At 38.1% G+C, this 18,360-nt stretch overlaps 1 protein-coding gene across 1 annotated transcript; it reads left to right on the plus strand.

The window, feature by feature from the left end:
- Nucleotides 1-275: 275 nt before the first annotated feature.
- Nucleotides 276-1,742, plus strand: LOC128657635 (homeobox protein 2-like). The gene has a single exon (XM_053712019.1). It carries the CDS (start codon nucleotides 276-278, stop codon nucleotides 1,740-1,742), a length of 1,467 nt encoding a protein of 488 aa, XP_053567994.1.
- The last annotated feature ends 16,618 nt before the right edge of the window (nucleotides 1,743-18,360 follow it).

Raw genomic sequence — 18,360 nt, forward strand, 5'->3', positions numbered from 1 at the left:
TGGGCTTTCTAAAATGAAGCTTCTGTGGAAAGGATTTGAAAGGCTGCAACTTGGTCTACTGTGCATACTTTTCTCAAATTTTTCACATTTGAAACTTTTGCCTTGGCTGAGGCCTCTTTTGGGAGAATGGTTCTTCAAGTTTAGGTCTGCCTGTTTTGTTTTCCTTCCCTATTCATTCTGTGTCCTCTAGCTTGGGTATTGGTTCCCACTAGTAATTGAAAGATGTTGTAGACTCTCCATACCCACAGTCTATCAGCCTCAACAACAGCGCACACATGAATAATGAGGGAGTATGGACCACAGTAACATACAAGAAAGACAGACCACAACCACACTTTTATAGAGGAGACAATTATCAATATGATCAAAGCAATCAGAGGGATACCTATGATCACAATGACCGCAGACAATTCTATAACAATCCCAGTGGGGATATAGATAGACACAATCAGAATCTGAATAGACATCAGAACAGAGGTCATTGGAACACCTACCGCCAAAATAGAATGAGAGACCACTGGGAGGAGAATAGAAATACTAACCTCCACTACAGGACAAGACAACAGAATAGGGAACACTACCAACATAGCTATGAGAGAAGACCCAATAGGGAATATCTCCCATCCAACTATGAAGGACCCTACCACCAAAGAGACAACTTCCCACCTCCAAGATGGAATCAAGGGAACAGGGCCACATATGGGTACAGCCAGTCCCCAAGATGGAATCACGACTACAGACCCACCCAAGGGTTTAATCAATCTCCTAGATGGAATAGGAATGAAAGACCCCTCTATGGAAATAGATATCACCACCATTCACGGAATGGCGAGCAAGGGGAAAGGTTCAATGGCAATCAGAATCGCCACTTCCATAACCAAGACCCCCAATATCAGAGGGACACATTGAATACATCGAACACAGCACCCCATGATGACTTCACCGAATGGAAGACCCCTCGTGCGGAACGCACACAAGGGAACAAGAATATCAATAATAGAGTAGGCTTCAAGGACTCAGATGCCAGTCCCACAGCCTCTACCTCTAGAAACCATTTTTTAGAACTACATCAGAAAACCACCAAGGAACTGGAGAGAATATCTACAAAAAGAAAGATGTCAAATCCAGATGATCCCGATGATCTCCAGAGAGGTGGAAAAAGAGTGAATGGAAACAAGAAACAGGAAGAGACCATGATGACGGACACAAACAACACGATCAAAGGGATATACAACCTTAGCTCTACTACTCTATCAGAACAGGAGAAGTCGATCCTAAACTACGGGAAATTAACGTTAAAATTACATTTTATGAGGTCACCTCTGGAATACCAACAGAGAGTTCCTATGAATGACACCCAATCCAATATTGATCACTACCAGCACACAAATCTCAAGCCAAAATCCACATTCTATCCAACAGCAAGCAAAGGGAGCGCGATTGAGTCATTTGAAACTGTAGTATGCAATGAACTGAAAAACATCAGTCACACCAAGCTTACCAAGCACAAACAGAACCTATCAAGAAATCAAATCCATACCATCAAAGCCTTGGAGAAGAACAAGGATCTGGTGATTAAACCTGCGGACAAGGGAGGGGGCATTGTAGTCCTCGATAAGACAGACTACTATGCAGAATGTACCAGAATTTTGTCTGATCAAGATACATATGAAGTCCTAAGGAATAACCCTGTGGCTCAGTTTAAGGAAGAAATAGATTGGATCTTGGGGGAGGCTCACTAGAAGGACATACTTAACAGCAAAGAATTCCGATATATAGGAATTAAACATCCCATAACTCCGGTGTTCTACTACCTCCCCAAGATCCATAAGTCACTTCATCAACCACCAGGGAGACCTATCATCTCCGGTATTGGTTCCTTATCAAGTAACCTATCAGAGTATCTAGATAAGAACCTTCAGAAATATGTCATAACTCTACCTTCCTACATACGCGATTCAACTCAAGTACTAAATATTTTGGACAACATTAGTTGGGAAGAAGGATATCTACTTGTCACCTGTGATGTGGCCTCCCTCTACACCAGTATACCACATGAAGGAGGTGTAGAGGCGGTACAGTATTTCCTTAATAAAGATACCAACATTCCAGAAATCCAGAAGAAATTCATTCTCGATGGGATCTCCTATATCCTAACGCATAATTACTTCAACCACAATGGTACCTTCTATAAACAGCTATGTGGCACAGCCATGGGGACCAGGTTCGCGCCTAGCTATGCCAATCTGTATATGGGAAAATGGGAAATGATTTTCTGGGAATCATGCCCAGCGGGCGCGGACCTGGTCTCCTACCATGGATACATAGATGATATCTTAATGATATGGAAGGGTACGAGAGAAGATTTGGAACACACTATTAGTGGTATGAACAACAACATTCATAACCTCCAATTCACCTACGAAATAAGCAGCTCAGAGATTACATTCTTGGATCTAAGGATTACAGTTGAAGATAATAAAATAAAGACTTCAACACATTTCAAACCTGTGGACTGCAGCAATTACATACATATCAACAGCTGCCATCACACTAGGTGGAAACAGAATATCCCAAAGGGGCAGCTACTCAGACTCAAAAAGAACTGTTCTGACCCCGAGTTATGGGAAAAACAAGCTGAGACTCTCAAAGCACGTTTCCTAGAAAGAGGTTATGAGGAAGAGACAATAGACAGAGAGATCGAGGAAGTCAGAAAAAGAGATCGCAAGGAACTCCTCCAATATAAGGACAAAAAGACTAACACCGCAAACGACAAGAACTCGATTGATGTAGCATTCATAACACAATATAGTGAAAATCGACATCTAATAGAGAAAATTATTGAGAAGAATTGGCCGCTATTGAAGAATGAAGACACCATAGGGGAAATACTGGCAAATAAACCTAAATTCATCTATAGAATATCAGACAATCTAAGAAACATGCTATCACCAAGTATCCCACGATCAAGAACTACAGGAGTCCAAGATATATTTGGCAATAATGTCAAAGGTTTCTATCCATGCATAAGCTGCAAGGCGTGTAAGAGAGGTCTTAAGATCAAAAAATTCAAATCTAACAATTCAGGGACGGAACACCAAATCAAAGACCTTATAAGGTGTAATAGTAAAGGTGCTATATACATCCAATGTAGCTGTGGACTGCAATATGTAGGCCAGACTTCAAGGTTATTGAGAGACAGAATACGAGAACACATTTTACAAGTTGAACACAGCAATACGGAAACCGCCATGTATAGACATTTCACCATTCACCATAGAAGTAATCTCAAAGATCTAAGCTACTATGGGATCCAACTGGTGAAACCCAATTGGAGAGGTGGTGACTACGAGAAAAAACTTCTTAAAACAGAATCCAAATGGATCTTCGAACTCGACTGTCTTTACCCGAAGGGCCTCAATAATAAAGAGGACTTGTCACATCTATTGAATCTGAAATAAACGGAGTCCTCATACTTGATACAATATATTTTGGACACCACAATATATCCCTGTTAGATATAGATATCCACTTTTACCTTCGTGCTTCTATTATTAGCCAGTACTCTATCCCTATAGCAGCATCCATCGAGTCTTTATTAATCAGATATTTATTATAAGATAGACCATATGGAGATACCAATAGATCCCCCCTTTTTTTATACTGGGTTGCTAATCTGACATTGTTACTACTCATAAATTGCCAATTACACATTAAGTACCATCAGTTAGGAGATGGGCTATATTTGAAGAGATCCCTTTCCCTCATGCCTACAGACATAATTTTCATTTATGTTCCGATCTTCCTATCCTCATCCATATCCCCATTTATTCCTGTCTAGCAGTCTGGATTTACCGACTAGTTAATGTGAATATCCACACAGATTGTGGATAGGATATAACATCTTCAATCATTCTATGTCTAGGAAGAAACACTACATATTTATCCTGTTACACTCCACATTGGTTTAGCACATAAAGTTGAAAACTAAACGTTACCCGTTACCTCTATTTTTCACCTCCCCCGTATATCCGCAGTCCCTTTGAGGATATGGAAACCGATAAGAGCCCTGTGGGAATTATTTAAAGGTCATCCTCTGAATGGAGACTTTTCCATATGAGTGAGAGATATCAGTCATATGTCCCACAGGAGGGCCTCTAATCGTGTTCTTATTGAAAAATAAGATTTTTTTGTATATATATTCATTTTATATAATAAGCATTTGTTATTCATTCCCTGATTTTATAAAACCTTTTAAAATTGAAGGATTTTAAAATTTCCCAATTTTTTAATTTCCCAATTTTTTATTTATTATTTTTTAATAGTTCAATATGACCACCATTTTTTAATCCGTATCTCTATATAGATATATATATAGAATAGTTTTTTATATACTTTTATATATATATATATTTTTTATATTTTTATATATTTTTTATACATTTTATGCAAGAGCATACCCAATAATATCATTACATACATATTCATAGGCAATAGTGAGATCTTATACAAACCGGAAGTAAGGAGACTATCCCTTCAGGTGATAATTTACATCATATCACAACTGAATATTTATATCATACATATTTGATTTACGGAATTACTTTATCCAGGACCCTTTTGATTTTTAGATCTGGCAAACAAATTCCTTTCCAAACCTCTTACCCCTCTATAGCAAATAGCTAATACGAATACCGGACATATAAACAACATGACCATATCCGGTTTTTACCCCATTCAGAACACTTCCGGTTTCTGCGAAACCAATACACTTCCGGTTTCTGCCCACATCCGGTCCAGCGTTAAGACCGAACTTCCGGTTATAGTGATAACAGCGGTAAGGAAAATAAAACATACCTAATACCCCTCATGAAATTTCATCAATAGGTTATAAACAATATTTACATGTAACTAAGGATCCCAATACCATATCATTTAGTTTACAGACTATTAAGGATACATGAGGACAAATTTTCCATATCCGGTTTTAGAAACCACTTCCGGTTTATGGGGTCACCTATTTGGCGCAATTTCGGCAGATTTGGCGCCATTAGGCACAGATACACAGGTATAAAGGTAATATTCTCACCAACCATATATCAGTCTTGAAAAAGGCCCTATTGGTGGGCCGAAACGCGTTGGCATATATGGTGAGCTATATTCTTATTACTTAGAGTCTATCACAAACAATACTGCTCTATGTTGTACATTTTCTTTTTTTCACAGGTTATGGAGTTTTTTGCTTACTATTGATTTTATCCATACTGGTTACTTCTATTTGTATTTTTATTTCTATTTTTATTTTTATTTTTATCCTCAATCACTTTGGAGTATTTTTTCTTATTATCATATTTTTATTCCAATTTGGCGTTGTTCACAATTTTGTTTTTGCTTTTCCACATCTTGGAGCACTGACACTTATTTGGATCAGTTGGATCACTTGGATTGTTTTGGATTATAAGAAATTTGACCACTAGGAGTATTTTGATAACTTTTTCACTATGGATTAACAGACTTATTTTACACAGTTTTTTTTTATATTTTATATTTTTACACAATATCACCTTTGCTTATTTTTGGACACATTTTTGTACACATTTTGATCATCACCTATATTATTATTTTCTCCACATTGTGCCTTTGACCCCTAGGGGTCTTACTACGTACATATCGTCTATATTTGTATTTGTATTTATTTTGACTGCTTTTTAATTCGACTGCATTTTATCATTGCCATATATTGTATGTTTTTACTCATATCATCATTGTATTATTCTATCATTGTATTATCACATTATTATTGTTTTTAATCAGTACTATGGATCCATGTATTTTGTTGTATTTATAATATGTGTTATTAAATATTTCTAGCATATTCACTGTTAGATACTTTTATCACCATCTCTGGACCTGGCCTTTTATTTTAGGCGCTCCTTACACTTCCCACTGTTCTGTTCTTATTTTATGGGTAACTAGAGACCCATTTGTTATAGGAGCTTAGGTCCTTTGAGTTAGCGCCGTCGGATAGATAACTTTTGATCTCCATATCTTAGGAAAGAAAAAAATGTATGCTTACCTGATAAATTTCTTTCTTTCCGGATATAGAGAGTGTACGACCCCACCCTTAATTTAGACAGTTATTTTTTTACTAAACTTCCGGCACCTCTACACCTTTGTGTTATTCTTTTTTTCATTTCCCTTCGTTCGAATGACTGGGTGTTATAGGTAGGGGAGTGACTTTTAACAGCTTTGCTGTAGTGCTCTTTGCCTCCTACTGCTGGCCAGGAGTGATATTCCCACTAGTAATTGAATGACGTTGTGGACTCTCCATATCCAGAAAGAAAGAAATGTATCAGGTAAGCATAAATTTTGTTTTTATGATTCAGAGAGGGCATGCAACTTTCCAATTTACTTTTATCATCAAATTTGCTTTGTTGTCTTGGTATTCTTTCTTGAAAGCTAAACCTAGGTAGGCTCATATGTTAATTTCTAAGCCCTTGAAGGCCGCCTATTATCTCAGGGGATTTTTACAGTTTTTTACAGCTAGAGGACATTAGTTTATGTGCACATTATAGATAACATTGTGCTCACGCCGTGGAGTTACCTAGGAGTCACTGATTGGCTAAAATGCAAGTCTGTCAAAAGAACTGAGATAAGGGGGCAGTCTTAAGTGGCTTAGATACAAGGTAATCACACAGGCAAAAAATATATTAATATAACAGTTGGTTATGCAAAACTGGGGAATGGTTAATAAAGGGAATATCTATCTTTTTTAAAAATAACAATTCTGGAGTAGACTGTCCCTTTAAATATAATATTTATATTTGCTGATAAATAAACAGTAATTTAAAGACAATTTCTGAATCAGGATATAGGGGTAGATTTATCTATAGTTGAGTAGATATGATTTGTTGTAGCGAATCATGCCTGTTCGACCTCGCAGAAAGGTGGCAGAGACCGCTGCTTTGTAACTTCCATTTCAGGTGAGCCTGAAACGATGGGCGTAGAATGTAGCATCCGCTGCATAATAAATCTACCCCATAATCAGCTAGATTACGAGTTTTGAGTGCTATAGGGATTTTAACAACCACCACAAAAGCGGCGTTATTTAACAGCAGGCTTGTGCGTGCAATATGGTGGCGTTGAGCTCCATACCACACCGAAATCAAGTGCTGCTTCGACGTGCTTGTGCACGATTTCCCCATAGACATCAATGGGGAGAGCAGAACAAAAAAGCCTAACACCTGCGATTGCGGAAACAAAAGCTCCGTAACGCAGCCCCATTGATGTCTCTGGGGATATAAAAAATAATGTTTAAACCTAACACCCTAACATAAACCCTGAGTCCAAACACCCCTAATCCTATTGGCTGTTCCAATCAGCCAATAGGATGAGAGTTCAATCCTATTGGCTGATTGGAACAGCCAATAGGATTTTAGCAGCTCTAACCCTATTGGCTGATTGAAATCTTCCAGCCAATAGGAATGCAAGGGATGCCATCTTTGATGATGTCACCTGCATTGAAGTTCCAGTTTACGGCGGATGCTCCACACCGGATGTCTTCAGGATGGATGAAGATAGAAGATGTTGTCTGGATGAAGACTTCTTGCTGCCTGGATGAGGACTTCGCCGGTTGGATGAAGATGGAAGAGGCTGCCCGAATGAAGACTTCTTGCCGCATGGATGAGGACTTCGCCGGCTGGGTGGATCCTTCAAGCGGGACTTCAAGAACTGAAATTGTGGATAGTCGGGGGTTAGTGTTTGTTTTTTTAAGGGTTTTTTGAGTGGGTTTTAGTTTTAGTTTAGGGTCTGGGCATATAAAAGAGCTAAATGCCCTTTTAAGGGCAATGCCCATACAAATGCCCTTTTCAGGGCAATGGGGAGCTTAGTTTTTTTAGATAGTTATTTTATTTGGGGGGTAAGTTGTGGGGGTGGTGGGTTTTACTGTTGGAGGGGTGGTTGTATTTTATTTACAGGTAAAAGAGCTGATATCTTTGGGGCAATGCCACAGAAAAGCCCCTTTTAAGGGCCATTGGTAGTTTATTGTAGGCTAGGTTTTTTTTTTGTTTATTTGGGGGGCTTTTTTATTTTGATAGGGCTATTAGATTAGGTGTAATTCTTTTTTATTTTTGATAATTTGTTTCTTATTTTTCGTACTTTAGTGTTTGTTATTTTGTAATTTAGTTTTTTTTTTTATTAGATACTTTATATAATTTTTAGCGTAGCCTTAGGATTGTTTTAATGTGTAGTTTAGTTTAATTTAATTGGTAGTTAGTTTAATTGTAATTTAATAATTATCTTAGTTTAATTGTTAGTTTAAAATTCATTTATTTAATTTTACAGGTAAGTTTTAATTAATTTAAGATAGGGAAATTGTAATTTTAATATAAAGTTAGGGGGGTGTTAGGTTTAGGGGTTAATAGGTTTATTACAGTGGCGGTGTGGGCGGACAGCAGATTAGGGGTTAATTATATTTAAATAGTGTTTGCGATGCAGGAGGTTGGCGGTTTAGGGGTTAATAGGTTTATTATAGTGGCAACGATGTTGGGGAGCGGCGGAATAGGGGTTAATACATTTTAATAGTGACGGCGATGTCCGGAGCGGCAGATTAGGGGTTGATAACTTTATTATAGTGTTTGCGATGCGGGAGGGCCTCGGTTTAGTGGTTAATAAGTAGTTTATGGGTTAGTGTACTTTTTAACACTTTAGTTATGAGTTTTATGGTACAACTTTGTAACGTAAAACTCATAACTACTGACTTCAGATGGCGGTACGGATCTTGTGGTTATAGAGTGTACCGCTCACTTTTTGGCCTCCCAGGCAAGCTCGTAATACCGGCGCTATGGGAGTCCCATTGAAAAAGGACTTTTTTTAAAGTGAGGTACTGACGTTGCGTGACTGGCTAAAAAGGTGTGTGGTACACCTATACCGACAAGACTTGTAATAGCAGCGTTAGGGAAAATGAAGCGTTATGGGCCATAACGGTGCTATTTGACTCATAATGCAAAACTCGTAATCTAGCTGAGTGTTTGTTGTTGAAATTTAGTATGTTCTGGTTAGGGGTGATTTATTATGAAAAAAGTCATCCTGCAGTTAGAATTAGGTAATCTGAGTGATATAATGCTACAAGATAGAGAACAATGAAATTTTAAATTCCAAAAAATAAAAAATGAGCGGTTAAAAATACATGCACGAATCAAACAAAACCTTTAGGTTGACTCACAGGGGCATATTTATCAAGCTCCGAATGGAGCTTGATGCCCCGTGTTTCTGGCGAGCCAGAAACAGTATTTATGAGGCAGCGGTCACAAAGACCGCTGCTCCATAACCTGTCTGTCTGCTCTGAGCAGACGGACAGACATCGCCGGAAATCAACCCGATCGAGTACGATCGGGTTGATTGACACTCCCCTGCTGGCGGCCTATTGACCGCGAGTCTGCAGGGGGCGGCGTTGCACCAGCAGCTCTTGTGAGCTGCTGGTGGTCTGTCGGACCTGATCCGCACTGTCGGATCAGGTCCGACAGACCTTGATAAATAGAGGCCACAGTATCAAGAGCCAATAAAAAACATGAATAGAGAACATTTTCAGTGCTCATTTTCTTAAACAGGATTATTTAAATTATGCAACGGAGACTGTGGGGCATATTTATCAATGTGTGAGTGGACATGATACGAAGTAGCGTATCACGTCCGCTGCACATGGATAAATGCCGACAGCAAACGCTGTCAGAATTTATCATTGCACCAGCAGATCTTGTGAACTGCTGGTTCAATGCCGCCCCCTGCAGATTCGCGGCCAATTGACTGCTAGCAGGGGGTGTCAATCAACGATCGGGTTGATTTCTGTCCGCGGCCTCAGAGCAGGCGGACAAGTTATGGAGCAACGGTCCTTAGAGAAGGGGCATCAATCTCCATACAGCGCATGATAAATATGCCCCTGAGGCTCTTCTTTTCAGTAATTTTCATCATTTGCATTATTTCTGTAATGGTATAATAATAAATGTCAATGTTTACATGGGTGGCAATTAAGGGAGCTATAAGCAAATAATGTTCTTAATCCTGTATCAAAATCAGTTTATAGTTGGCAGGAAAACTGACACAGTCTTACCACCTTTCCGCTTGTGAAATAAAACAGCCAGATCTGCAAGTGGAAAAATGTTTAGAGAATATACCAGACATTAAAGAGAACGTTTATTTATGCCCATGGAACATACCTGATTAACCCAATAGAAGAGGGGGGGGGGAACTAATTTTGAGGAAGGCAATGCCCTTTACATTTTGTGTTATAAGTATGAATGTCACAGCTCTTTTTTTTGCATGTGCCTTGTAGCTTTACTATGATTTATTCTGAATGCAATATACAGGGAGTGCAGAATTATTAGGCAAATGAGTATTTTGACCACATCATCCTCTTTATGCATGTTGTCTTACTCCAAGCTGTATAGGCTCGAAAGCCTACTACCAATTAAGCATATTAGGTGATGTGCATCTCTGTAATGAGAAGGGGTGTGGCAAATGACATCAACACCCTATATCAGGTGTGCATAATTATTAGGCAACTTCCTTTCCTTTGGCAAAATGGGTCAAAAGAAGGACTTGACAGGCTCAGAAAAGTCAAAAATAGTGAGATATCTTGCAGAGGGATGCAGCACTCTTAAAATTGCAAAGCTTCTGAAGCGTGATCATCGAACAATCAAGCGTTTCATTCAAAATAGTCAACAGGGTCGCAAGAAGCGTGTGGAAAAACCAAGGCGCAAAATAACTGCCCATGAACTGAGAAAAGTCAAGCGTGCAGCTGCCAAGATGCCACTTGCCACCAGTTTGGCAACATCACTGGAGTGCCCAAAAGCACAAGGTGTGCAATACTCAGAGACATGGCCAAGGTAAGAAAGGCTGAAAGACGACCACCACTGAACAAGACACACAAGCTGAAACGTCAAGACTGGGCCAAGAAATATCTCAAGACTGATTTTTCTAAGGTTTTATGGACTGATGAAATGAGAGTGAGTCTTGATGGGCCAGATGGATGGGCCCGTGGCTGGATTGGTAAAGGGCAGAGAGCTCCAGTCCGACTCAGACGTCAGCAAGGTGGAGGTGGAGTACTGGTTTGGGCTGGTATCATCAAAGATGAGCTTGTGGGGCCTTTTCGGGTTGAGGATGGAGTCAAGCTCAACTCCCAGTCCTACTGCCAGTTTCTGGAAGACACCTTCTTCAAGCAGTGGTACAGGAAGAAGTCTGCATCCTTCAAGAAAAACATGATTTTCATGCAGGACAATGCTCCATCACACGCGTCCAAGTACTCCACAGCGTGGCTGGCAAGAAAGGGTATAAAAGAAGAAAATCTAATGACATGGCCTCCTTGTTCACCTGATCTGAACCCCATTGAGAACCTGTGGTCCATCATCAAATGTGAGATTTACAAGGAGGGAAAACAGTACACCTCTCTGAACAGTGTCTGGGAGGCTGTGGTTGCTGCTGCACGCAATGTTGATGGTGAACAGATCAAAACACTGACAGAATCCATGGATGGCAGGCTTTTGAGTGTCCTTGCAAAGAAAGGTGGCTATATTGGTCACTGATTTGTTTTTGTTTTGTTTTTGAATGTCAGAAATGTATATTTGTGAATGTTGAGATGTTATATTGGTTTCACTGGTAAAAATAAATAATTGAAATGGGTATATATTTGTTTTTTGTTAAGTTGCCTAATAATTATGCACAGTAATAGTCACCTCCACACACAGATATCCCCCTAAAATAGCTATAACTAAAAACAAACTAAAAACTACTTCCAAAACTATTCAGCTTTGATATTAATGAGTTTTTTGGGTTCATTGAGAACATGGTTGTTGTTCAATAATAAAATTAATCCTCAAAAATACAACTTGCCTAATAATTCTGCACTCCCTGTACATGATTTTTCCTGCATAATATCAATTCAAATTTTTATGTTTTTAGACTACGATTTTTACAGAGAAATTTTATTACAATTTTTAATGCAATTTAGCAATACGCTTTACTGCATGTTTTTATTTCAATATTTAAAGGGACATTAAACCCATTTTTTTTTCTTTCATGAATCAGACAGAGCATACAATTTAGTCACATGCTCAATCCTACACCTTCTTAACTGATTTTCTACAAAGGATACAAAAAGAACAAAGTACTTTTGATAATAGAAGTAAATTTTAACTTTTTTTTACGTTTTTACTCTATGATTACAATTTTTGGGGTTTTATGTTTTATTATTATCGGTTATTTGTAGAGTGCCAACAGATTCCGCAGCGCTGAAATTTATGTCCCTTTAATGTATTAGTTTTTATACTATTTTTTAAATTACAATTTATGTGAGCCTAAGTGTATGCATCTCCTTCACATAATTAAATGAAGGGAACACCCACTCAAAGTGCTGGATCTTTAGATAATTGGGGCCTAAGTCCTAATCAAATTAATTTAATAACTGTTCAAGTATTCATTTAAAATATTAAAATATCAACAACAAAAATCAAATCATTTCGCCATCTCCAATATTTTGGAATGGAACACCAGATAAGGAGACTCACATTCATCTTAATAAACAAGCTAACTTTACATCACAGATTTGCTTAATAAACTGATGGATTGTTATGAGATTTTCCAGTAAAGAAATGAACACATTTTTTCCATTCACTTGTATATTTGCCCATTTCTGATTTTATCTACACCAAAATTAATTTGCCAATCCCAGTTTTGATAGAATTTGATAAAATCGTGTAGACGGAACTAATGACTGTGGTTGTATTTGCTCCCATATGTTTTAAATTTAGTTTATTGAGCTTGTAATTATTCACAACTTTCTTATGATCTAAATAATGAACCATATGTGGATAAAATGAAATAAATGGATGTGCCGGAATAATATATTAACACACAAGTTAGTTCAAAATAATGTGTTTATTTTCTGACTAAAAAGCTGACCTGATTTGACATTAACAAATGTTGCTGATAATACAGAAATCCTGGTTATTAAACATAATAAAAGCAGTTGAATGCTAAAAATAATAGATTTTTTATATTAAGCTAAAAAATTGCTTCTCCTTTTATTTTATTGTTTGCTGTAGAATACAGAAGAAACTTGGATTGTGAGGTTGTTTTGTTTTGCATTTCGTGCAACTGAGATATTTTAACACAAACACAAATCACCACTCAATATCAGGTAAAAACAGTAGATGGTTCAGCAACAAGAGAAGCAATCACAGCAAAGGGGTGGTGCTTGACAGTAAGAATCTGAAGCTGCAGGGGGGACCACCAGCAAGTAACCATTATCAAGGTGTGTGTCAATCAGCTGCCTGCAGGCTGTTTTCTCATACTCAGGGGCCTAGTTATCAAGCCGTCAACCTCAAATATGCTGGAATTCCGCAGCGTATTTGTGGCGAGGCTGATTCGCCTTAGTTATCAAGGCCTAGATACCGGCAAAAGTAGAATATAGTGACGTAAGCTTCGATCCGCCGGACTCAGTCCGACACAGATCGATGGTTACGTCACTACAAATGTTCCGAACACAAGTTCGGCACAATCTGACTACTTTTGCTAGTTATCAAAAAACTAGCAAGTATGCTCAGCACTTTTCTGGCCCTGGTTTTCAAACCGCCGCTTTGGAGGAGGCGGATCCCATAGGAATCAATGGGAGTCTGACCATAGCGAAAGTTCATGTTCGCTGCTGCCCGACATCCCATTGATTCCTATGGGAGATGTCTACACCTAACACCCTAACATGTACCCCGAGTCTAAGCACCCCTAATCTGCCCCCCCTACACCGCTGCAACTAAATGAATGTATTACCCCCTAAACCGCCGCTCCCGGAGCCCACCGCCACTCTAATAAACTGATTAACCCTTAAACCGCCACTCCCGGAGCCCACTGCCACTATAATAAATATGTTAACCCCTAAACCACCGCTCCTGGAGCCCACCGCCACTCTAATAAACTGATTAACCCCTAAACCGCCACTCCCGGAGCCCACAGCAAGCTATACTAAATATGATAACCCCTAAAACGCCGCTCCCGGTCCCAGCCACAACTATAATATATGTATTAACCCCTAAACCGCCGCTCCCAGACCCCACCGACACCTACATGATACCTATTAACCACTATCCTGCCCCCCCTATACCGTCGCCACCTATAATAAATGTATTAACCCCTATCTTGCCCCCCTATACCGCCGCCACTGTAATAAAATTATTAACCTCTAAACCTAAGTCTAACGCTAACCCTTACACCCCCCTAACTTAAATATTAATTAAATAAATCTAAATAATATTTCTCTTATTAACTAAATTAATTCTATTTAAAACTAAATACTTACCTTTAAAATAAACCCTAATATAGCTACAATATAAATAATAATTACAATTACAATTACACCTAACACTACACTATACTTATAAAATTATTCCTATTTAAAACTAAATACTTACCTGTAAAATAAAACCTAAGATAGCTACAATATAATTAATAATTACATTGTAGCTATTTTAGGATTTATATTTATTTCACAGGTAACTTGGTATTTATTTTATAGTTAATAAATAGTTATTAAATAATAGTTATTAAATAGTTATTAACTATTTAATAACTACCTAGCTAAAAGAAATACAAAATTACCTGTAAAATAAATCCTAACCTAAGTTACAATTAAACCTAACACTACACTATCATTACATTAATTAATTAAATAAATTACCTACAAATAACTACAATTAAATACAATTACATAAACTAACTAAAGTACAAAAAATAAAAAAAGCTAAGTTACAAAAAATAAAAAAAATAACTTACAAACATTTAAAAAATATTACAACAATTTTAAGCTACTTACACCTAATCTAAGCCCCCTAATAAAATAACAAAGCCCCCCAAAATAAAAAAATTCCCTACCCTATTCTAAATTAAAAAGTTCAAAGCTCTTTTACCTTACCAGCCCTTAAAAGGGCCTTTTGCGGGGCATGCCCCAAATAATTCAGCTCTTTTGCTTGTAAAAGAAAAATACAACCCCCCCTAACATTAAAACCCACCACCCACATACCCCTAATCTAACCCAAACCCCCCTTAAAAAAACCTAACACTACCCCCCTGAAGATCATCCTACCTTTAGTCGTCTTCAGCCAGCCGACCATCGATGGAACCGAAGAGGAGATCCGGAGCGGCAGAAGTCATCATCCAAGGGGCGATGAAGAAATCTTCCATCCGATGAAGTCATCATCCAGGCGGTGCTGAAGAATTCTTCCATCCGGGCGATGTCATCTTCCAAGCGGCGTCTTCAATCTTCATCCATCCGGAGCGGAGCCATCTTCAGACGAGCCGATGCGGAGCCATCCTCTTCTTCCTGACGACTACCGACGAATGGATATTCTTTTAAGGGACGTCATCCAAGATGGCGTCCCTTCAATTCCGATTGGCTGATAGGATTCTATCAGCCAATCGGAATTAAGGTAGGAAAAATCTGATTGGCTGATTGAATCAGCCAATCAGATTGAGCTCGCATTCTATTGGCTGATCGGAACAGCCAATAGAATGCAAGCTCAATCTGATTGGCTAGTTAAAATAAATTGAAATTTGCCTGTAAAATAAAAATAAATCCTAAGATAGCTACAATATAATTATTATTTATATTGTAGCTATATTAGGGTTTATTTTAAAGGTAAGTATTTAGTTTTAAATAGGATTAATTTAGTTAATAAGAGAAATATTATTTAGATTTATTTAATTAATATTTAAGTTAGGGGGGTTTTAGGGTTAGTGTTAGACTTAGGTTTAGGGGTTAATAATTTTATTACAGTGGTGGCGGTGTGTGGGGGGGCAGGCTAGGGGTTAATACATTTATTATAGGTGGCGATGGTGTAGGGGGGGCAGATTAGGGGTTAATAAGTTTAATATAGGTGGTGGCGGGGTCCGGGAGCAGCGGTTTAGGGGTTAAACTATGTATTTAGTTGCGGCGAGGTCCGGGATAATCAGGATAGGGTTTAATAACTTTATTATAGGTGGCGACGGTATAGGGGGGGCAGGATAGGGGTTACTAGGTATAATGTAGGTGGTGGCGGTGTCCGGGAGCGGCGGTTTAGGGGTTAATACATTTATAAGAGTTGCGGCGGGGTCTAGGAGCGGCGGTTTAGGGGTTAATAACTTTATTTAGTTGCGGGGGGGCTCTGGGGGCGCCAGTATAGGGGATAGAACAGTATAGTTCGGATGAGATCGGATGAGTAATAACTATCACAGTCCGCTGCTCATCGCCCCTTACTTGGTGCGCGGCTTTTTGACAGTTTTATTGATAACTTAGGCGAAATTTTTCAGGTCCGCGGCAGCGATGGTAGGCGAGCTTAGGCTGGCGTATTGAACCGGCGAAGGCAGGTAAAGTAGACGCGTTGATAACTAGGTCCCTCAGTATTTGTTTGTTACTGCAATATGTAAACGGATATAAAAGGGAGCTTACACTAAAAAATGATCTGTTGCGAATATGAAAGAGCATTATTTAGACATTTTAAAAATAAATATATGTTGTGCCTTAAAAAAAACTACACAGTATTCATTTTAATTTAAATTTACACAAATTTTAATTAAGTACTTCCTGGCAACTCTCACATATCTATTACAAGGGATGACACACTTTACAAATCTGGGTTATTCTAGAGAAGAACAAGCGTTTTTGGAAAAACAAAACAAAATTAAAAAACTGTCATTAATATTTAAAACCAGAAAGACAGAAGAGGAGGTGCCTAATGGTGCAGTATCGTAAGCCATTTAAACATACAGGAAGTTAGACAGATGTTAACTCACAAAAGCGTTGGCACACACAGTGCTATCACGAGCAGGCCGAGGCCTCAGAGCCGCCCGGCAGACTCCCTCCCGGAATCACACAGCCAATCATGAGGTAAGGCATCCACCAATCAGACTTACCCTCGCCAACTGTATCAGAAGTGGTGTCAGAGGGAGTCCGCCAATCAGCGACCCAAAAGGGAGGTGTGTAACATCCAGGGATTACACCCGATGAAGCACTCAAAACACAGCAGAGATATGGTTTAAAGGCTTTAATAAAAACATTAAAAGACAGCAACGCGTTTATCAAATCATACGCCATTTCATCAGGCTGTTAATACTTCTTAATCCCATGCTCTATTTAAAAAACACATCAGCCAATCATGAAAAAGCATGACTAGATGCCCCTTTTGGGTACCCACCTCTGGCGTGATACAAATAACCCCAAACCCATAAGGATACAGAGCAAAGATACAAATTCACAAAAAATTGCAAACAGACAACACGTAATCATCATCTAAATAAAATAATTGCATAGTTAAAAATTCCAATTGGTTTTAGATGACATTCACAAATTTACACATTTTGTCCTATCAGTGCATTCTCTCAATTAGTATGCCAAATGCGGACTTTCATGAATACACTCACATAAATGATGATTTCAACCGTAATAGCAGGTGCATTTACAGAGTACCCACAGAAGTGTATCAAAACATATCTCAATATGAGATATCCTAAAGACACACACAGATAGTACTGTATAAACACTGTATACAATCAATATAAGACAGAAAACATACTTTTAACATAAAATATCAACTGCCCTCAGGTTAAACAAGGTATTCTCTATACCAAATGGTAATAGTTGCCAACATCACTACGCTACTCCTAAAACCTTGTGTGTGCATCTCAAAAGACTCACATAAACAGTTCAAACCTATATCTTTATCAAATGTAAAGAATGATAATATGTGCCAATGTGTGGGGGAGTACAAGTATAAAATATATATATATACTGTATATATATATATATCTATAAATACATCTTAGACCACCATAACAAATAGTGGGCCATAGTTTTATACTAATATGTGAAAGTATAGTGAACTCCGGTGTATGATATACACAATATCATGATATGTGTCATATAAATAGTCATAGTATAGGAAAACATGAGTGAAGTACAAATGTAGTATTTCCATGTACTCATTATTATTTGTCAAATTGGTAGAGATCTTTGTCTCTCTACTATCTATTATGCTCTAATCACTTGGTAGAATAGATTATCTTTTTTTTCTTCTAGTAGGATATTTACTTTACTCATGTTTCCTATACTATAATTATTTACACATATCATGATATTGTGTATATCATACACTGGAGTTCACTATACTTTCACATATTAGTATTTCACTATGGCCCACTTTTTGTTATGGTGGTCTAAGATGTATTTTTATATATATTATACATATTCTTCCCCACACATAGACACATATAATTTTTCCCATTTGATAAAGGTATGGGTTTGAACTATTTATGTGATTTTTCTTAGATGCACACACCAGGTTT

This window comes from Bombina bombina, chromosome 4, assembly GCF_027579735.1.
Source record: "Bombina bombina isolate aBomBom1 chromosome 4, aBomBom1.pri, whole genome shotgun sequence".
Classification (NCBI taxonomy): domain Eukaryota; kingdom Metazoa; phylum Chordata; class Amphibia; order Anura; family Bombinatoridae; genus Bombina; species Bombina bombina.

What these genes read in the sequence shown, in the direction of transcription:
- LOC128657635 (XM_053712019.1), top strand. Translation starts at nt 276, where the DNA reads ATGAATAATGAGGGAGTATGGACCACAGTAACATACAAGAAAGACAGA.